The sequence below is a fragment of the Ambystoma mexicanum genome, chromosome 1p (genome assembly GCF_040938575.1).
Source record: "Ambystoma mexicanum isolate Mex_15411 chromosome 1p, UKY_AmexF1_1, whole genome shotgun sequence".
NCBI lineage: Eukaryota > Metazoa > Chordata > Amphibia > Caudata > Ambystomatidae > Ambystoma > Ambystoma mexicanum.
The window spans coordinates 1466363249-1466385895 of NC_090921.1; the positions used below are offsets into that span (position 1 = coordinate 1466363249).

The 22647-nt window shown below is 45.6% G+C and overlaps 1 protein-coding gene across 1 annotated transcript in view; it reads right to left on the bottom strand.

The window, feature by feature from the left end:
* LMNA (lamin A/C) overlaps positions 1-20630 on the bottom strand; it is a 205343-nt gene extending 184713 nt beyond the window's left edge. Inside the window, exon 1 of the mRNA XM_069607129.1 lies at positions 20180-20630. Coding sequence (XP_069463230.1) covers positions 20180-20526 — 347 coding nt within the window. The 5' untranslated portion in view covers positions 20527-20630. The remainder of the gene's footprint in view (positions 1-20179) is intronic.
* Positions 20631-22647: the final 2017 nt, after the last annotated feature.

Genomic DNA, 22647 nt, shown 5'->3' on the forward strand with positions numbered 1-22647 from the left:
GGGCTGGTGGCAGCTTATCTTTTCATATCATTTTAACCCTTTCCTGTGATTTCAACCGAATTAACTGCATTTGGCACGAATAGGTGGCCTGGCTCCAAAGTGGCCAGGCCACAAGGTTCCTTGTCCTGTCCTTTGGCCATCTTGCCCCTTTGCTTTCCCCAGGTTGAGCTGACCCGGGTCGGTCCTTATTTGGTCATGCAGTTTCCCGCAAAACGCCAAGCTTTCACGGGCTTCTGCATGCCTTGTTGGTGCGCCTGCAGGATGTGGGCTGGGGTGTCTGTCCGCAATACACATACTGGGTGCCAGAGAGTCTGGAGTGCTGTGAATGCCTGGGACCACTGTGGTCCGTGATTGGGCCACATATGGAATGTGTGTTTGTGAGCAGATCTCCCATTGGGACCTCTCCATTTGGCGCAAAGGGAACTTTGGATAAGAGGAGTCCAAAAACACCCATACCATGTCAATCTCTGGAGTTCTCACTGAACGAAGGATAGGATCCAAGCATCCTGAAACTAAGAAGCAGAGTTGAGGGGCCGCTGGTGAACCGCTGGAAGGTTTGGCACCCTGAGCCCCCTGTCGTCCCATGGGACCTCTCTGCATATGGTCGTCCTAGAAGGTCTGAGAAGATGCTTTGACCCATTAGAATAGTGGGACAAACTATTCTCGACACCTTCAACAAAACCTGAAAGTAAGCCTTCTCCGAAGTGTCCCTGGGCCAACCAGTGGGCTGATCAGCTTACGCAGGACCTTTGCTCTATCTCCGCCGTCGTTTCGAGGAGGCCTTCGAAACTTGGTATACTGCTAGCTCTGTGTCCTCGGCACCCTCATACCGAATTGTGAATACTTGGCATTTCCAGGTCTGAAGTGAGACGAGTGCGCCAGGACCGGAGTAAACACAGTTATCGTGTTGCCCAGCCGCACCAACAATCTTTGCAGGTGCACTACATTTGTGACCCTGTTGCCCCTGAAGCCTGATGCAGTTAAACTGGCCTGATCCATCCATCAGGAGTGGAGAAATCGCCACTGTCCCGTTTGGGAATCATCACTGTATCGCCGGAACTGAAAGCCGCAGAGACGTCCTTTTTGTCGCATTTGAACTTGTAGCTGCAGTGGGCCCAACTGGCGAAGTTTGGATCGGAGAGCGCCTGGGGCCGGTGAGTAACCCTAACCTTAACCGGTGGCTCCTAGCGCCTCCATCTGTTTTTACGCATGAGTGGCCCCTGGAAATCCCTCTCCTTTCCACTGCTAGTGTGAACTAGCGACCTTTTCCCGAACCTTGGAATCAACTCTGCCTTCCAGTGGAGGCCCTCCTTGAATAGTGGGAATCTATTCTTCATCGCCTCACCCACCTTCCTGAGCTGCTAGAGACCCCTGAAGAGACCCCGTTTTGCCCACTGGAACAACTGTGTGCGCCTGCAGTACATGTACTATTGAGCATAAGGCTCCTCTCTTCCTAGGGTTTGGACTGCCTCTTAGTTAGGTGTGTGTTGGATGTTGAAGGGGACTAAAGACTATCTGCATTGCCTATTTTACTCCCCCTCTAGGTTGGGAACATATTTTGTGCCTTTAACCCTTTAGACCCCAATGGTCTTGTATATATCTTGTATTGATTGTGTTGTGTTGGTTGGATAGTATTGCTGTGATTCTTTTACTGTGTGTTGAGTTACAAAGGACTTGTAATAAATGTGTTTATATTTTTGATATATACACCTGTCTGGGAGTAATTTGTAAGTGTCCTTGCTCTGTGTGCTCATTGAGGTCTTTGTCACCCTCATCCCTCCTGAGACTTAGTATTGATGGCCTGTCATAGCTACCTTGATTGGTCTGGCTGGTCCAGAGGTTACCATGTTCCAAGAAACTAGGCTGGCCTTCTGAACCTCTGCCCACCAGGTCAGAGTTCAGAAATCCGTCTTAACAGGTATTTCCCAGAGCTAAACAGTACCCATTGTCCAAGGAAGCTGAGAAAAGGAAATATGACACCATCACAGCCCTTTTACACCAAGGTTTTACAGTGCTGTCCGATTCTGCCTGAAATATGGCTAGATACCCTGTAAAGAAACCAAAGGGATCTAGTTGGAGGATGACCCTCTAAACAATATAGTACAGGATGAGTTTTCCACTGTGCCCAACCCCACAACAATATTGAGCAACATACCCACCACAGCAAACCATTTCACGGTTATTGATCTCAAGAATGCATTCTTAATTATGCTGTAAGGCGATTCCAGTACACATATTCACCACAAGAGTACTATAGGAAACATGAGGGTATTCTCACTCCTAGATCCCCTGGATCCTGTCATCAGGTAGCCAGGGAAATGCCATCGCTTTTGGATCCTGTCCCTGGGGTGGAGAAGCGAGGGAGGATCATCTGGGTGGAGGGTACATAGAGATTGGGAGTGGGGTACCCACAGGTGAGACATGGTATCCCTCTTTCCCTAATCTTGACCAATCTAGCCCTCCACTGACCTTTCTAGGTCATTGCAAGGCCTCTCCCCTTCATTTTCCCACATTTAACACTTGAAAGTACTAGGACGAGGAAGAGGAGACTAGGAGTAATGAACACTACACCTTCATTTTACCACTCTGGTACTGAGATGAAGAAGATGCCTGTAAAGTATGGTGAGAGTCAGGCATGTCCCCTTAATCATGGCCAGGCAATTCTAACTAGAGATCCACACTTGCAGTCTGTCAAGGGCCTGTAGTTGTATAACGGGAGGCCAGTGAAGAGAGATGACCAACAGTGAGGCCTGTGTAGGGGACACCAGGGGACCCTTTCCATGAGGAGGCAGCCATGGTGGGACCTGAAGTCTGACCCGGATTGCGGCTGACATCCCTGAGGTGTGGGGGCTTCCATGATGGAGATTGAGCAGCTGGGAGCTGCAAAAGAGCAAAGGAGAGAGAGCGGATGCTGTCCGCGTCCAGCCAGAGGCAACAAGGTTGCCGGCGAATGCAGAAGTCAAACCGGCAGGTGAGCGAGCTTCGCATAAGTCGGAGTGCCAGCTTGGGAAGCCAGAGAGAGTAGCAAGAGTCACCGGAGCAAGATGCAGCAGACCAGTGAGTGCTGGGGAAAGACACTTGGAAACCGGGGCGCTCTGGGAAGGCTGCATACAACTAGTCAAGCGCTGTATGAATGAAAGTTTCAAAGCAAGATGAGTTACATATTGAATACCGAAATTAATGGACGTTTTTAAATAGCACTACACTATATATATATTGAATACCGAACTGAATGGAAGTTGCGAACAGACCTTAACCTATAAATATTGAATACTGAACTGAATGAAAGTTTTAAACAGTGTTAAAAAATGCGTATTGAACGCTGAACTGAATGGAAGTTTAAAAGCTTGCTAAAACATGTAGATTGAATACTAAATTGACTTAAAACCTACAATTAAAACCATACTGAATAATGAGAGGAAACATAAATTATAAGCATATCAAATGGCTAATTAAGGATAAAAGGACAAATGCCCATATGAAAGCAACCTATGGGGAAAGGAATGAGTGTGAAGGAGTGCTACCAAATGTGTGTCATGAACGAGACCAGCACCAAGTGAACTTTGTAAGAAAATGCAGTTTGGCAGGGCCAAAGACTGGCAAGAGGTGTGTAACATGTTATGGCAGAGCAAGGAGGCGGATCAGAAGTAGCCAGAGGAGTGTAAATATTGCACAGAAAGCCAAGAAGCCAACAACGAGGAACTAAAGAAATGTGACTTTGTACACAGGGGCAAATGGAGAGGAACCTGTGTGGGCTGAAGAGCCAAGGCGCCCCAGTTGCACAAACTGTGATGGGTGGACTGTGTGGTCTGACAACTGCACCTAGACCAGTGAGCCCTACATTGTGAAGATAAAGACATGGTGAAACCAACCAAGCAGGCGTGCTGCAAGTGAACTGGTGAGGCAAACCAGGAGGGTCAGGTTGACCCAGTGTTAAGCCAAACTTTAAAAGACTGAATTACATATTGGGTGCTATGCTGAAGTCATAGGGAAGGGAACCCTGAGACCTGATGAACTACCAGTACTGTCTTGAGGAGAGGGCCAGAATACCCCTTTTGCTTGAACTGTGTTACTTTGAACTTGGGGAAGGGAGTCCTGAGAAGTTTGTGGAACCCTTTGAACTTGAACAAGGTAAATCCTAAGACTTATTGTGGAACTATCTTGAACTTGGGGAAGGGAGTCCTGAGAAGTTTGTGGAACCCTTTGAACTTGAACAAGGTAAATCCTAAGACTTATTGTGGAACTGTCTTGAACTTGGGGAAGGGAGTCCTGAGAAGTTTGTGGAACCCTTTGAACTTGAACAAGGTAAATCCTAAGACTTATTGTGGAACTGTCTTGAACTTGGGGAAGGGAGTCCTGAGAAGTTTGTGGAACCCTTTGAACTTGAACAAGGTAAATCCTAAGACTTATTGTGGAACTGTCTTGAACTTGGGGAAGGGAGTCCTGAGAAGTCTGTGGAACCCTTTGAACTTGAACAAGGTAACTCCTAAGACTTATTGTGGAACTGTCTTGAACTTGGGGAAGGGAGTCCTGAGAAGTCTGTGGAACCCTTTGAACTTGAACAAGGTAAATCCTAAGACTTATTGTGGAACTGTCTTGAACTTGGGGAAGGGAGTCCTGAGAAGTTTGTGGAACCCTTTGAACTTGAACAAGGTAAATCCTAAGACTTATTGTGGAACTGTCTTGAACTTGGGGAAGGGAGTCCTGCGAAGTTTGTGGAACCCTTTGAACTTGAACAAGGTAAATCCTAAGACTTATTGTGGAACTGTCTTGAACTTGGGGAAGGGAGTCCTGAGAAGTTTGTGGAACCCTTTGAACTTGAACAAGGTAAATCCTAAGACTTATTGTGGAACTGTCTTGAACTTGGGGAAGGGAGTCCTGAGATGTTTGTGGAACCCTTTGAACTTGAACAAGGTAAATCCTAAGACTTATTGTGGAACTGTCTTGAACTTGGGGAAGGGGAGCCGAAGAATAAGATGAGAGCTGGGAGAATCTCATACTTTGTGTTGATCACCGTTTATTTGATTATTGACATCCCTACACACGTTTAGATTTAGTTGTGAGAGCAAGAATAGGTTTTGGACACGGAAAGACTTTAAAGTTGAGCTCTGACTCACACTTTCCTTACTTTTGTTCAGGTAGGGAAATCTCCCTTTGGCATAGGGCAAGTTAGGCCTTCTACCATCCTGACATTTAAGTTAATACATATCTTTTGTTTGAACTGTAGTCTGTTGTCTGTGTCTTGCTTCATGATGCATTCAAAGTACTGCGAGTCTCCCAGTATTTGTAACAGGGTTTTGCATGAGGATCTGGGTAACATATGTGTTAGGTACCATCATTCATTATGTTGATGATTTACTAGTATGTAACACCAAAGAGCTGCAGTGCAGGGAGCACTACATTTCATTGTTAAGATTACTGGCTGTTAGAAAAGATTTCCATTTATGGGTAATTGTCTCTCCAGTTGTGAATCCCCCAACTTTTTGCTTTTGTCTGACCATCCTAGCCTGACCTTTGCCAGTGGAGCCCAGCCTTCTGTTGTACTCCGCTGGGCTTTTGCTCATTTTGTTATGGGGAAACTGACATGCCCTTAGACTGTCACTACTGGAAGACTTTGTTTCCCTTGATCTTTCACTGTGTTGCTATTCTTTAGTAACATTTTATCAGAGCACAACGTACCTTACAGTATAGTGTGCGGGGGTCCCTTTCTCATTTTTAAGGTCCTAGACACCCTCAAAGGACTTTTGGCTAATTTACAAGTGTGCCTTGGACAGAGCTGGTGGCAGCTGTTACTGTTTAGATATTTTCAACTCTTTTCTATGGTCCATACCGTGTTTACTGTGTTTGGTCCAGGACAATTGCCAGTGCCTAAAATGACCGTGCCACGAGGTCCTTTGTTCTGTCCATTGGCCATCTTGTCCGTTTGCCTTCCCCAGGTCGAGCAGACCTGGGAAATTCCTTATTTGGTCATGCAGACACCCGCACAAACTGAAGCTTTCACGGGATTCTGCATATCTTGTGTGTGTGCCTCCAGGATGTGGGCTGGAGCTGTCTAGTTCCAATACACATCCTGGGTGCCATGGTTGTCTGGTGTCCTGGGATGGCTGCGACCACAGTGGTCCATGATTGGTCCACGTCTGGGATGGCTGTATGTGAGCAGAACTATTGATTTCTCTTCATTTTGGCATGAAGGAGATTTTGGATAAGAGAAGGAATCTTACACCCATTCCAGGTCGATCTTCTGAGTTCACACAGAACTTAGTTAAGAATCCAAGTATCCTGAAACGAAGAAGCAGATCCGTGGAAGATTTTGCACCCTGAGCCTGCTGTTGTCCCATCGGACCCCCTGTTTCTGATCGAACCTAGAAGGCCTGCAAGGGCGCTTTGATCCATTGGAATAGTGGGAGGAACTTAACTTGTAAGCAAGCATTTTCAGAAGTGTTCCTGGACTGCCCAGTGATCTGACCAGCTCATACAGGATCTTTGCCCTGGAACCGCCACTGTCTCAAGTTTCGACTTCAGCCTTTGGAGACTGTAAGCTCTGGGTATAAATCACTCTCCCGCTGAGTTTCCTATACCTAGCATTCCTAGGTCTGGAATTTGGAGAGTACGCCTGAACCCAAGCATATGCGAACACTGTGTCGCACAGCTGTGGCGATAAACTTCGCGGGTGCCTTGCTGCCGTGTCCCTGTATGCCCTCAGTCTCAATGAACTGGAACTGGCCTGATCCCTTCTCCAGGAGGAGAGAAATCACCCCTGTGCCACCACAGACTCATTCCCGGAACGCAGCCCCTGAAAGCCGCAGAGCTGCGCAACAGCAGGATTTGAACCTGCAACCAAAGTGGACTAGACTGCCGAAGCTTTGCATGGAGTGTGCCGAGGGTCAGTAAGTACTTGAAACCTTTACCAGTGGCCCCTGGCACATCCATGGACTTTTACGCATGAGTGTCCCCTGAGGGTCACTCTTCCTTTATCAAGGTAGCCTTTGCTACCGAGCTATTCCCAACTCTTGGATCCTGTTCTGCCCTCTTGGGGAGATCCTCCTCGAATAGTGGGAACTTATTCTTCACTACCTCACCCACCTTCCTGAGTCACTACACCCCTTTGAAGAGACCCTGTTTTGAACTTAACTGCACAATTGCGTGCGCCAGCACTGAATTTAATTTTGAGCTCAATGCTCCACTCATCTTAGGGACTGGACTGCCTCTTAGCTAGGGTGTGAATTGTGAAGGACTACCTAAATTATATTTGCACTGTGTGACCCCTTTCTTTGCAGGTTGTGGATCTTCACTGTAAATATTCTTTTAGGCCATTGGTGACTGTATATTTGTTTGATAGTTAGTGTTGTGTTGGTTTCGTTAATACAGGTGAGATTTGCTTTGTGTTTGATTTAAAAGGCCTTTAATAAATGTATATGTATTTTTGATGTATACACCTGACTGAGAGTAGTTTGTGGTGTTGTTTACTGTGTGTGCTCATTGTGGGCTTTCGATCAACCTCACCCCTCCTGAGACCTAGTGTTGACTGCCGCCAATGCTACCTTGATTGGTCTGGCATGTCCAGAAGGTTACCCTGTACCAAGAAACTAGGCTGGCCTTCTCAGCCTCTGCCCACTGGGTCAGAGTTCAGAAATCCATCTTAACACTGGCCGGCAAAGGCTCCAAAGTGGACAGAGCCAAGCTTTAGTACTGTCAACAAGAAGTACTGTATTTAGGACAGCTTATCTCTATTAATGTCAAAAAAGGTAACCCCAGAGCGTGCCACTGCAGTGCATAGCACACCCCGGCCAGTGATGGTTAAAGGCATGCAAAGGTTTCTGGGGTTATGCAATTACTGCATGGCCTGGATATCTGACTACACGACATACACATGACCATTATTGCAAGCACTCAAGGAGGCCCATAAGACTAAGAGTATCCTTACATGGACGAAAGAGATGATCAATAGTTTCCATGAACCTAAGGATGTAATTGCTACTGCCCCAGTGTTAACAACACCTTACTATACACAAGAGTTTTATCTCCATTCACAGTGAGAAAGACAAATAATGACTGCTGTCCTGACAGAGAAGAGTATTATGGGCCACAAACCCTTAGCGTACTACAGTGGCAATGTTGGACACAGTGATGCAAGTACAGTTTCCCTTTGAACAGTCTCTGGCCGCAGCAACCTTTGCCATCAAGAAGTCAGCCTCTTTCATGATGGGATACTCAGTGACACTGTATGTAGAGCATGGAGTGTTCGCTATTCTATAAAGGTCCAAATCCACACTGACGACACAAAGGCCATCTGCATATGAAGTAATACTGTCCAGTCCAGCTATTCATATCATACAGTGTAAGACAGTGAACCAAGCCACATTCATAACTAAAGATATCACTGATGCTGATGACGTGCATGACTGTGTAACAAATTAATTCCCTGACAATGACATACCAAAAGCAAAGGATTCTGCTCTTGAGGATGGCGAGGTGTTCTTTGTTGATGGTTCAGCAATCATTGACCAGGAGACAGGTAAGAGAGACATGGGTGCTGCAGTAATACGTCTGGTGGATGGAGAGTATAAGGTGCTCCTGAACAAAAGGTTACCCATGCACTATTCAGCCCAAGCTACAGAGCATATTGCACTAACCGAAGTGTTAAAAGCATCCCAAGGGTGCTGAGTTACCATTTACTCTGATTCGGCATATACTACCGCTACCGTTCCCTCAGGGTTGTCACGACGGCAGAGCAGGGGGTTCTGGAGAGCAGACGGATCCCCAGTGCAACATTCTGCTCTGTTTGAGAGACTGATATATTCTCTGTCATGACCTACACTTGTCAAGGTCATCAAGTGTGCCAACCATACTAACAAAACAGACCCAATCTCTCTTGGTAACAAAGCAGCAGACCAGGCAGCCAAGTTAGCTGCCTATCTCCTAGTATCAGATATTGCAGATTACCCACAAGTAGTTTGCATGCAGCTACAATTGGACGTTCCATATACTGTGATAAAAGTCACTAAAACTATAGACTTACAAGGGCAAGCACCCCAGGATGAAAAGTTGCTATGGCAGAAAAGGGGGTGCGTACAATCTCACACTGATCTATTGTGGAGGCAGGTTATCACAGGTGAGGTGGTAATGCTCGGTGGCATTTGAGCAGCTTCACTGCCCCTCGCACGTATCGAAGCAGCATACAGCTGCAGACATACAGTAGGACCGGTACATGCTGAACCTGCAGGAATTGATAAATATGTTTATTTCCAACTGTACCGTTTGTCAATTGTACAATACTGGGCAAACATTATGGATGCTGCAAGACACACTACCACGCCCCATCGGTCTGTTCTGTGAATAAATATATATAGGCTACACTGACATGGGACAATGGTGCATCATGTAGCAATACTTGATTGTTGTTGTGTGCCCTTTCACCCATTGGGTTGAGTATGGACCTTGTGCACATCCAGACGCCAAGTCAGCAGCCACATTTTTGGTGCAAGAAGTGTTTCCCCGCTGGGAAGTGTGTGAGGTCCTCAAATCTGAAAATGGCACCCACTTCTTTAACAAACTATTTAAAGAGATAACAGCTTGCTTAGGAATAAAGCATAAGATGTGCTAAATTTGCCATCCTGAAGCCAAAATATTGTTGAGTAGTTAAATGGCCTCCTAAAGGCCGAGTTATCTGAATTATGTGTTCCCCGAAAATTAATTGGGTCCACTGTTTGCCCTTGGCCCTATTCAGTTTGCGGACACAACCCTGCAAGGCCCATCACCTCACCCCTCACAAAATAGTTACAGGGTAGCGCATACACATGCCATTTTCACCTTTGCATAGTGCCTCAGATGCTCACAGGGCTGTGTCCATTCTGGGTGATTAAATTAAGATGCACTTGTAGCAGGTAACCAAAACCATAAAGTTGTTGTGTCGAAGAACAGAGGACAAAAACAGCACTGCACCCGAAACTGCGACTTCGGCACCTCTCCATCTGCAACCCAGTGACTTAGTTGATGTGCAGAGCTTTGCCCGCAGATGGAACGAGCCACGATATAAAGGTTCGTACACAGTTGTTTATGCCTCTCTGTTTGCGGTCAAAGTGAAGGATTTGCGGTATTGGGTACACCTCTCGGATGTCTGAAAAGCTCCCCATACAGCACCTCCTTCGCCCGGTTCTCTATCTGTGCCATGAAGTAATTGTCTTTTGCTTTTCACACTGATTCTACTATTTTCCTACATATCTCTTTTACAGACCTCTTTTATTACTAAGTTAGGCTTTTCATATATATCTTTTTCATCATGCATCTCAACCCCAACTGAGTGATTTTCAATTAATTAAAGAATGTGTATTCCTTTTATCAGTATGTTTTTCTATTGGTATGTATCTATTGCTACTGTATTGTGTAATATGAAGGACTATATGAAGAATTACATGATGCATTATAGGCAAAATTAAACTAATAATGTATGTTTAACCGGTTCTTCTCGCCATTGCAGACGTCTTATCACAAGCGTCATCACAAGCGTCATGTATTTATTGTACTGTGTTGTATCTTTGTTTGCTTTTCTTTTAGGTCTGTGTATATGTTTGCTAGAAAAGGTTATATGGGTAGGTCATATAAAGGGGGTTGTAGTATAAAACATGATGGTTTTGGTTTTGCGCCACAAACACGGGTAGTGTATACAGCCACATGGCACTGGAGGTTTCGAGTGATAAGAGGCATTGAGAAGGAAACACAGTATGACCAGGGTTGTACTGGATACAACGGCTGATGTGTACCATCCAGAATGTACTAATCTATGGTATAGTCACATGCGCTCAGTGGGGAAGCAGCGGTCAAATGGGATTTGCTATGTCTGCTCTCTCATCCCCCACACATCAAGGGCATCCAAAATGTTAATACCTCAGGAGATGCCACCTCAAGAAGCCCAGTGTTGGGTTCATTTGGCACTGTGTCTGGATCAGAGTAAGTTCCACGGGCATGATGTACAAGTTGCACCGATGGATAAAGATGAAGAGAGATGTGCGAACAATGGAAAAGACCTGGGGTGCAAAATACGCCCACTGCTAAGAATGAACCAACTGTTATATGGATCGAATAGATGTGAGCAGACAGTAGTTAGCTGCATAGCAGGGAGGTTGGAGGGGTTCAAAGAAGAAGTAATATAGACCATAAACAAGAGCTATCTTCCTATACAGCCCAGGTATCTCTCGAAATTAAAATTGATTGAAGCCAAAGTTTCCAGTGAAAGTATAAATAGTGAATGAATACAAATTCTGTTTTCGAGGGCATGGAACATTTCCAGTGGGAACCATCAGCATATGTAATAAGACAATGTATATCCCTGATTTCAGCAAGGGTACAGCAGCCCTCCTGGATGTCTTCTGGGTGTGCAGTCAGCGGGAATACATGCATCTCCCACCATCATGGAGAGGTACATGTTTGTTAACAACTTTGCATTCAGCCATTTTGTGGATCTTGAGACCCACCTGACCATAGCTCCCAGATCTGTCACAACACTATTCAAACAGCCCCAATCCCAACCCCCACAAGGGAAGAGAAAGAAGCACTCAATGAGAAAACAGAAGAACAAATCAAATTATTTGTCTGAAGATTCCTCAAAGTTGCTGAAAGAAATCACAGATAAATACTGCCTTTATAGCAAAATGAAGTTGTTTTTCTCCTCGCTCCTGCTGCCAGGGGTCCAAGCCATAGCCAAAGCCAAGTGGCTACCGATCGTGAGGTGGGAGATGATCCAGTTAGCTAACATTATGGATCAGGGGCTGAACAAGATCAAGACGGATTTGTGTGCGATCCAGTGGGTGAATATCCAGAACCTGTATGTCTTGGACCTCTGGGTGACCATGTAAGGGGGTGTGCACAAATTGGGCTATCATGCTGCACATACATCCCCCCAAATGATGGAGAAAAGGGGTCCCGTCACACATCATAGGGGCTCTCTATAAGTTGAAGACGGGCCTGGAAAATGAAGCAGGCGTGGAAGTTGAAGATTGGTTTGATACACTGTTCTCGGCTTGGAGCAGTGGTGAAGATATTGGTTTCTATCGTGGTGAGGTTGCATGGTTCTGTTCTGCACATGGCAAATGATACTCTGGTGCTGTGTAAAGACACTCCCAAACAGTGCCATGATGATGGTCTTGATAGGGGCACGTTGGCATGCTCAAACAGATGAATCACAAAAACAGTGCATAGGCAGAATAGAACAGTCCTTAACTGGAACCTTAACTTCACCCCCACTGGACTCAGAAAATGATGTAGAGCACTAATTGGACCTAGCTAGAGATAGTGACACCTTTTATCTCACATGTACCCCGGTGAAGTATGCCCAAGATGGGGGGAGTTTACGCAACATATGCAGGGTGTAAATACCCAAGGATGACAATTATGGAGCATGAGAGGCAGCCGGGTTAGTTAATGGAGGATTAACTAAAGGGGGGAATGTTGGGATGCAGTTTCAGGTCCCATGTCCCCCCAAATGATTTAATTGAGGAAAATATAATAATGCATGAGGAAATGCATGTGAGCGCTGCAGGGTGTGGGGCACATAAAGTGGGGATAACAAATGTAGTGTTTTTAAATAATCATGAAAACGTAGGTAGGGCCATCATAGGGCATGAGTAATGTCAGAGTGTAAGAAGTGAAATGTAGCATATATATCAACGTCAACGTAGGTCCTGCCTCCCGCTGTGAGACTTCTAAGGTACTGCTGTGTTTAAAGCGAGGCCTAGGTATTGCCACAAGGCATTGCAGAAATAGCAGCGTGGCATTGCAATGAGTTTCCAATCACTTCCCCATCCCAAGCCCCAGCAGGGAAACTGCAGGTAGAGGCCGACAGGCCGGACACATAAAATACAATGGTCTTGTATTGCAGGCCTGCAAAACCTGAAAGGAATGCAAATGTCCACATGTGGACAGGGCTGCGCCCATCCCACAAGGACTAGACCATGGGAGTCCATCCCACAAGGACTAGCCCATGGGAGTCGGGCAGAGGTTTCGAGCTGCCAGAGGTCTGGTCTGGATTTTGGACCCTAGCACCCCCCAGAATAATGACCATCCCTTTTGAACTGCCGGATGCCCACAAACAAGATCCCTAAATCCTCCAGAATGTTGCTTATTAGTGGGGTCTCTAAGAGGCCCAGGCGGAGCTCTCACGAGAGGCAGCCGATAAGGGGGGAGTCAGGAGTGAACCATTCTGCCATTTCTACTACGAGTAGCGTGAAGGGAGGCCAAAACATTTTGCCCTGCGACATTGAGGCATGATGGGGCACCTGTGTGCCTGGGATCAAGAGAAGTTCTTATTTATTTTAAAGGGTCAATATGACCTCGAGAGTATACTCTGAGCTCATGTTAACGACTAGGTGCACGCCATGTGACTATGCCCGCCGTAATGGTAATGTATCACGTAACCCTTCAATCAAGTAGCGGGCAACTAAGGTGACAGAGTAGATGACCACATGTTGGAAGGGCAAGGTAGCTACAGGTGGCCAATCGGTCAAGGGACTATAGAAGACTGTTAGTATGTATATAGGTGGTAGCCAATGAAGGTGGTGGGATAACACTGTTTGTGTCATGAGTGACGATTATTTGTTATTTAACTGTCTGCATTCATTGAACTAACCCAGTGAGCTCAGTGGCAGTTGGGTTCTATGGCACTCTCTGACATCTTGTTCCTTTCTGTATACCGAATAAATCTTGTTTTCCTTGCAAGTAGATGCACCAAGCTTTTTTCCTTAGAGGATTGTTTTTTCGTGGCATGGTTGTCTGGAGATTTACTTACTAAATGTACAATGCAATCAACAAATGATCATTAAGATTGATTATAATGCTAAATTAAGACAATGCATTAAAGAAAAATCCTGAATCAGTAGCTAACGCTCAGAAAAAAATAAGTTTTATGGATGAAGGAAGTCTCTCTCCTATTCTAAGACTACCATCTCCACTTCCCAAACACACCCAGAAAGACAAGAACAGCTGAGTTCCCTGTCAGACACAGAGGAATATCTAGACCTTCAGGTGGTAGGAGGAGGGAGTGGTGCATTTAGTATGTCAGGAGAGGAAATGTGCCAAAATGAATTGAGAGAACAAGAATTACAATGTATGATCCAACAATGAGACCGTTTGCCCATCTGGCTAATCTTGAGAAACAAGGAATGAAACCCAGAAAGGGCATCTTAAAACCCCTTTCTAGATGCGGGACTATAAGGGAAACCCAAAGCCCCTAGGTAGATGGGGAATCACTAAATTTGAGGAACAATAGGAAGAAGCACAACACTATCCACTCCCCCTCAAATAGATTTGAAACCTATATCCATAAAGAGCAACAGAGAAAAGAGAGGACCCTCTGTATCCTACACGTAGGATACCTTCCTGAAGTCATTGTAAGAGGGAAAGAAAATATGCAAGCAGGCCGGGGGATTCAACTTGTGGCCGTTACTCTAATAAGGGAAGTAGACCCAAATAAGGAGAAATAGAAAAAGAAAACCACAATCATATTTTCTGAAAGGCCCAATCAAGCAGATTAGGCCCTAAAATGTTGACCCCCCCCCCCAATCGTAAAAATGCAAAATATTCTCATGGGAACATTGATTCAAGAATTAACAAAACAACACTGAATAAATAAAATGAATGGATTCACCGTAGTTTTCTCTTTTTTTGCTGGGCTGGAAAATCAAAATCATTGCAAATGTTCCTATCATAAAACGGCCATTTTTAAATATCTTTCAAATCACAGAAACCCCCAAGAAACTCACAAGTCTGCCTATAACAATATGTGCTGAGGATACCTTTTCTAGGGAGATGTGTCGTTACTGTGTGTTGAGGCTTCAAAAGACTTAGAGAGGGAGGAAAGGCTTACTCCTCTGCTGTAAAGATGCTAACCAGCAGAGAAGACCCTCTGTTCAAAGACAAGCAACTAGTCCAGCAGCTGGCATGCAAAATGCTGATCCAATGAAACTGTAGACTTGCATAAGTTCCCAGTATTGATATTGATATTTTATTTCTATCACGCTCGTACACAGGTTTTTCAGACCGTGACTTAGGTTATAGGCCTATTCTGGGCTACAAATATATTCCTCCAAAGATAGAAATAATCAGAACCCAGGATCAGCTTTCGAGGGAAATACAAACCAGGATTTCTCTTGGCAAAGAAACCAATCATCACCTCCTAGAACTAATTACCAAGATAACATTCCTAACGTTCCGAACCTTCCTCCTGCTAAGTTACAGTATAACAGTTCACAATATCAGGATTGAGCGAAGACCGAACAACAACAGTTATCAGAATTACCCGAATTACTCCCCTAGATTCGAAAATTAGTCACAAAGGAGGGATAGAGATATAACCAAAGACCACTCCCTATGCAAGTGGGAAGAGAAAAGATTTCTCAATTGGAGAAACAGGTAAAACAATTAACAGACAGTGTGGATCAGAATTTGGGAGCCCAACAGGAAATCCCTATTTTAATGTTCCCAGAAACATTGCCAATGCTGAATGCCAAGGAAAATGTGAAAATTGACAAGAGGAACATATTCCGAATAAAAATATACAGGGAGAAGGGGGAAAGGGGTAGGTTTTTGAAAGGTATGCCAGACTTTGAGCAAGATTATTTTACGTTGTGTGAAAATTCCACTGAGTTTGCTGAACAATTGGAGAAGGCCAATAGCGAACAATTTTACTAACAAGAAAGTAAAGTTCAGTGACAAGAAAAATGTGTCAATTGCATTTGAGAAAGAAGAGAACTCGGTTGAGCTAGAACCATGATTTTTTTCTCATTTATTTTTTCAAAAGATGCATCACCACCACCAAATAATTAAAATAGTAAACTTAAAAGAAGTATAACAAATAGTTTAAAGGAGAAGATTGAGATTAGCGAAGTAATCCCTAGTCACACGATAGAGAAATAAAGAAAAGAAAATAACTTTGATTGAAAAACCAAAACAATATGATATTCCTTCGTCTCCAGACCTTTTTAGAGATCACAGTCCAAACAGAGACACTGAACTAGAACTTGACGGGAAGAGATGTCCTTCTGCCATTTGTGATTTTGAAATGTATTTTTATTCCTACAGAGTCCTTGACAAACTCGCCTGAATTTAAGCTTGAGGAGGTTGCCCACATGGTGGAGGCTGAAGTGTCAAGTTCATGAAACCCCAAACATGAGAAAGACACATCAGATTTGCCCACCAATTTATACTAGTTCTGTACTTTGGAAATACAAGATGAGTTTTTTTGTTTTTTTTGTGCCTATTTGGCTGAAGGTCTCAAGTAAGGTTGCTCCCTCAAGAAGTACTCACTGCTTTGAACCAAGGAAGAGGAGAACATCCTTGCACTACCTTCCAACCTCTACTTGGGCAACCGCCCAATTTTGATGGAAAAGAGATTCTAATAGATGGAGTTACTGAAGTAAAAATCAGTAGGGCGACTGTGGCCAATTGCCATCTGTGAGGGAGCAAAAGCCCTGTTTTTTTTATTTTTGTTTTTTAATTGCTTATTTATTATAAATGTATCAATGTATTAATTAAATGATGCAGGTATTTTTGTTTTTGAAAGGCAGGTCTGCTAAACAGACCCCGCTTTAATAAATGCTCCAGGCCAAAATATAGTGTGCACATGTGCTTGCACTAACCTGCGTCATGACATGACATCTACAGTGCCAGTTCTGCAGCTGCACAGAGCAGTTCAAAGGTTTCCTTTGCATCCCCAGAAGCTGTTGGGAAGTCCCTAAAGGTATAGGTAGCTTTTTAACTGTCTGCACCTCTGAACTAAATTCTGATAATTGTATCCCTTATCCAGTTGGGTGGCTGATGAATCTTTAAATATGACCCAATCCAGGATTGTGATATGGCAACTACTAAGGATATAACATTATACATCCATATCTAGTCTCCTTGCATCTCTGATCTGCATAGATGCTGCCCAAGCTGCTGCACGGGAACCACCTGAGTCTCTCTCTGACCTCAATGCACAATTACCTCCTCATTTCTGAGTTCACTCTACAATAACACTGAAGCTCAGGCATCTCTGCATCTGAGACCTGTTGAGTCTTTTAGCACACCCAACCCGACACCATGCCTAGTCACCAGCTTCTTCGCACTCCAATCTGACACTGCTGCAGTGTGCCAGTGCTGTGTTGAGCCAGCTGAGCCTGCTCGCTATCGAAGGTTAGTCTCTGCTTCTCCATCCCCAAGGTCACAGAATCTTTCAGCAATGCCAACCAGACACAGCCCGCCATTCTCAGCATCTTTGACCAGCAAGATGCGGGTGCTGCGCAACAGCACCACATCGTTGGAACCTGTTGTCGCCGCTCCACAACTTGGCCTGGCTCGGCACCAAAAGCACCCAGACTCCTGGTCTGAAACCAGAAAGCCTTGCTCAACGCTGTTGTGATCCAAAGGCAAGAATAAGGTAATGTGAAGAGATATGTCCTCCTTGTCAATTTGTGGGAGCAAAGTGACTTTTAAGCCCCCTTCTCTCACTTTTTCTTCCAAGACACTCTTGAACATTGACATTGTGGCAATTCCGTGCCTGGTCACCTCCACTCCTCTAATGGCATTCTACAAAATACACATTTTCTGTGTTTTCTTTACAGGGGTGTTCTTTTGTAAATTATTTTAGTTTGTTGATTGGATTTTATTCATCATTAAAAATCGATTCTCATATAACCTGTATTGGCCATTGGTATGTTTTAGAACCACTGCAAATAGGTTAACTGGGTTGCTACTGGTAACAGCCCACACCACTCATGAATATATAGCTATGAAAAGAGGAGAGGGAATTGTACATTTTGGGATGTGTCTGTTTCTCCTTTATGATTGGAATAACTGTGGGTTTAGTAGTGGTGTGGGGAAGAGTAGGTAGTTTAACCTCAACTCATTCTTATACTCTTGCAGGGCTGTGATCATTTCATCACAGTACTTTAAAGGGTTGAAACTGTGCGAACCGGGTCCTCTGGCTCCAATCTCACCACATGATCAAGTTAAGGTCTAGGTCAACCAGTGGATAACTCAGGAGATAATAGAAGCAGTCTAGCTACTATGCAAAGGAAAGGAGAGCTTTATATAATAAATATGTTAATATAATAATTATATAATAAATACAGCGTTAATTGATTTGTGATTCAGGGGCACTCTCTTGTAATACATTGGGCGTCATCTATATCAATATTTTACTGCCTGAAATATTTGAAATAAAATCAATGGTTATTGCAAGCCAGACTCAGGCGGAAACATGTCAGGGATACTTATGGTCTCATGCAGAAGGGATGTGACCAAGCAGTTTGGACTGGAAAACCTCTTTTAGGTGGGACCAAGCCTGATTTCCATATGGCCTTTCGCTTTCTGTAATGGCTTGGCAAGCGAAGAACGATGATGGTCTGGAGGGTTGCCCAGAGCAATGCCAGAGGTTAAGATTCATTCAAAACCTTCCAGTCATGACGTCTTTTGTTGTGTCTAAGCCACCCGGAGTGGGACGGTTATGCCCAGAGGTAGGCCTCGTGCCTGCTAGGCCTAGAGACCCAAGCTACTCCACACTGATGATGCCCAATGAGGATGAAAGATGTCTGGGGATGCTTATGGGCTCGTGTAGAAGGGATGTGCCCTAGCAGTTCAGGCTATACTATACCTTTGGGTGGGACCATGCCCGATTTTCATGTGGTCTTTTCCCGTTCTGTAATGGCTTGGTGGGGCGAAGAGGGTTGCCAGATGCTAAGATTAATTCAAAACCTTCCAACCATCACCACTTTTGTTGTGGCAGAGTGTGGGAGTGACCCCATTGTAGTTAATTACATTAGATTAGCTAAAATAAAAATTTTAAAATTTCGTGTCTTGTGGGGGTTAGTGGGTTTGTTAAATTGCCCTGAATTAGGTTTCGTCCATTTAATGAACCTTCAGGATCAAGCAGGGACCACTACACACTCCTGAAGACATGCCATCATTCATTGAACATGAATAAATAAAAGCGCACAGCACCTCAAAGGGGAAATCGTCGTATTTCACAGAAATGAGAACACAAACGCACATTCCGCAGAGCTCTACAGGGGTGTCACGCGAGAATCAGTAACTTCATGGTGGGGGTGCGCGACACGAACTACCGCAGACCGCTGAAAAGAGCGCGAAACTTCATTGCACGTCTCCTGACTAGGATTGACAAAACTATCACCCGAATGAGTGCGCAATAAAAAAAAGGTGTTAAGTACTGCGTCGTCTTGCACCTCGGGAGAACGAGGGAGCGAATGAACGAGTGAATGAATGAATTATAGACCTCACTGCCTTGGGCTCCATTTGACATGAGTGGATGTACCCCCCACATTCGACCTTAACTCTTCTAGTTGCGGGATAGGCCAGATGTGTTAGTTAAAGGTGGGGGGTGTTTAGGGAACACCGAGGAGAGCACAGAAGAATGTATTTATTTATTGATATTCGAAGGTCTGAGAACAATACTGTATGGTGGCGTGTGTGAAGTGCCTGCGGTAATTTTGCAACGTAGAAAAGCCATTTGCCTTTAGTCGCAGTGAACTTTAACAACGCGGGGCGTGATAAGCATCAGTTGTCAGCAGGGGTGTATGGGCCAATAGGGAGCTCTGGAGATTTCCGCAAATCCAAATTTCCCCATAGAAAAGAGATGGGCTTGCTGAATATGTGTAATATGGGCCACTTTGCACATTACTTCCAGGGCCTCTTTTGGTTCCCAGTCCACCACAGGTTGTCAGGGTGCACGAGGCCTTTAGTTCTAGAACAATGTATAGTGTTACAATTGATCCAACCACATGCATCACTGTATACTATATGTACATGAAATCAATGTGACATGGTAACCCCGAGGGTTAGTGCGCCTGCTGTAATCAGCCTATCCCCTGCAACTACCACCTATACATCTGACAGCTTCCATGAGCTGATATTAGGAGAACAAGTATGTTGTTAAAAATAATAGCTGGTGTTGAGGGCCATCGTGAAAATGTTACGCAATTATAAATGAGGACTTGATGGATTGACCAATCTGCCATGTAAGTAGACATATGTATCCTGAAGGTCAGACTTTCCAGGAGCGACTAACACAGCCTTTGATATTCCAGAAGATGTTCGAGTTGGGTAATAGATAGGAATCTTATTTATGGTGCCATGAAGCGTCATCGAAGAGCTATATCAAATATTATTATGCTGGACATTTCAGCCATCTTACCTGTCCTTGAGCTCCTTGTACTCCTCGCGCACTTTGCTGAGCTCGAGCTGCAGGCGGGCCCGCTCCTTGGCCACCGAGTCCAGGGTCTTGCGGGCATCTGCCAGCTCCAGCTCGTACGCCGACTTGACGCCCGACGCCTCGCGGGTCACCACCTCCTCGGACTCGTTGACGAGCAGTCGCAGGCCCGCGTTCTCGTGCTCGAGCGAGCGCACCTTGTCAATGTAGACGGCGAGCCGGTCGTTGAGCTCCTGCAGGTCCTCCTTCTCCTGGAGCCGGGTGATGCGGGTGGGGGAGAGCGGCGTGGCTCCCCCGCCGCGGGTGGCGCGCTTGAGCCCGGGGGTCTGCATGCTGGAGATGGTGGGTGACTGACAAAGAGCGGCAGACGACGACAGCAAAGTGCAGATGAACAAGTCCTTCACTGCTGCTGTCTGTCACTGTGCCCCGCTCGGCCGCTCCCCGGATCCCAGCCAGGTATGGGGGAGGAGTGTCCACGCACTGCAGCTCCACCCAAACTAGTTATGTGACTTTTATACCAGGCAAGACTTTGGCGCGAGAAAATATCAGGAAATCGTTCAGTGAAGAAAATAAAAAAGCATGGACACACTACGAGGGAAGCTGCTGCTTAAGAGCTGTTTTTTAATTTAACTAATCTCTGCATTACCACTTCTCGCAATTGTCTGGGAGCAGGCAGGCGAAGCCAGCCCCACCGAAGGCCTACATGTCGTGGCCTGTCTGGGCCTGGAGGAGCCTTGCAGGAGAGCCTCTTCTCATAACCAATCTTGTCGCACCTGCAACCAAACTGCCCTCTGCGCACCCATTTCCAGGTAAACCTATCACTTGCTACTGACCCCCTCCTACCAGTCTCACCAACAACACAGCCATACTTGCTCCTCCCCCCACTTCATTCCTCCATACGCTCCTTACTCCCCCTTCCCATCTACTTTCACATGGCCCACCAGTCAGCATGCTACACACCTGACTACTAAGCCCCCAACCAGCCAACCAAGACACACACACTGCTGCCTCTCCACATCCCGGACAACTACACCTGACACCACAATCTACCTCCCTGGGTACCAGAAATTCCCATTTATGCACCAGCATAGAATCGCCCCATACTTTCAACACAACCCTTGTGACGAATCAACTTTCAGGGGAACCAGTGGTCAAGGGATGAATATCAGTTTCTAAACCATCAATCAGCCCCACACCTCTAGTACACCAGAAGGGATCTGAACAGATTGGAAACACAAGTAAATTATAAACCACCTTGTCCAATTTTGGTAACATGGATGGAACGGCAGGCTTATCTGCACAAGGTCGTAGACAGTTCTAGCACACTACAAAATACATCCCACCCTGTAAAGGAACACAGAGGACAGACCGTTTCAAGAAGAAAAGGGATGCACTCTGGATACTGACCAGGGGCGTTGCTAGGGGGGGCTAAGGGGGCTATAGCCCCAGATGTTTTGGTTGTAGCCCTGGATAGAATCTCAGGAGCTACAGCCAAAAGACTAGCTAGCCCCCAGTCCCAACAGTTCCGACATCAGTTTAGCCCCGGGTCTTTTCCAGACCTAGCAACTCCCCTGATACTGACAGGATAGTAAGTATCAGTCTTAACTGTTCACGGTTATTTGGTTTCATCACCAAGGGAGCAAGGGGTCGTAAATGTCACTAAGGGCCTTCAGAGGAGGACCAGGGGGACAGAACCACAATGTACCTGGTGCTTGAGATGATATTGATGCTGGACAGCGTTGAGTCGGTTCCAGGATGCTTTGCAGCTCCTGCAACAGAGTTCAAGATGGGAGACAGCTGTGGGTGTCAGGTGGCAGGCAGTTCGGCATTCGAGGCTGGATGGACGGCTGCAGGCTGGCCTACATGGCGACTCAGGGTCAAGAATCGTTCTCTCTGTGCTGGTTGGCGGATCTGGAATGCTGGTCGAGGCGTCTCGGGCAGCTTTAGTGACTGCAGCGTGACAAGTCAGTGGTGCAGCCGGTCGTTGTTCAAGGCCTAGACTGCCGCGAAAATGTCCTTAAAAGATGGACGCTAGTTGATGCTTGTTCTGGCACTCCTAGCTTCTTCGCAGGGCTTGTGTCGTCTTTTAAGTCAGACGGCCCAAAGCTGAGGAGAGTTTTTGCAGGCAATGGCCTTGCCCTTTGTTCTTGGACTCTCTGGCACTTCCCACCTAGGAAGCTTGCTGGCCGAACCTAGCAAGGCATGCTGTGTGCTGGTTGTGTACGGTTCCTAGAGCTGCTGGATGGTTTCTCTGAGTACAGTATCTCCCTCTGTTCCCTGGGAGATGCTTAGGGGAGGGATCTTGCTTCCCTCTTGGAAATCCTGGTCTTCTTTCACTTGCGGAAGCTGAAAGGCAGATTGTACCTTCAGCCAGGGTCCAAATGAGTCCTTCTTCTTACTCCTTTCACAGCCATCGGATGATCTGCCAAAAGAGGGGCTCAACTCTCTTTTAA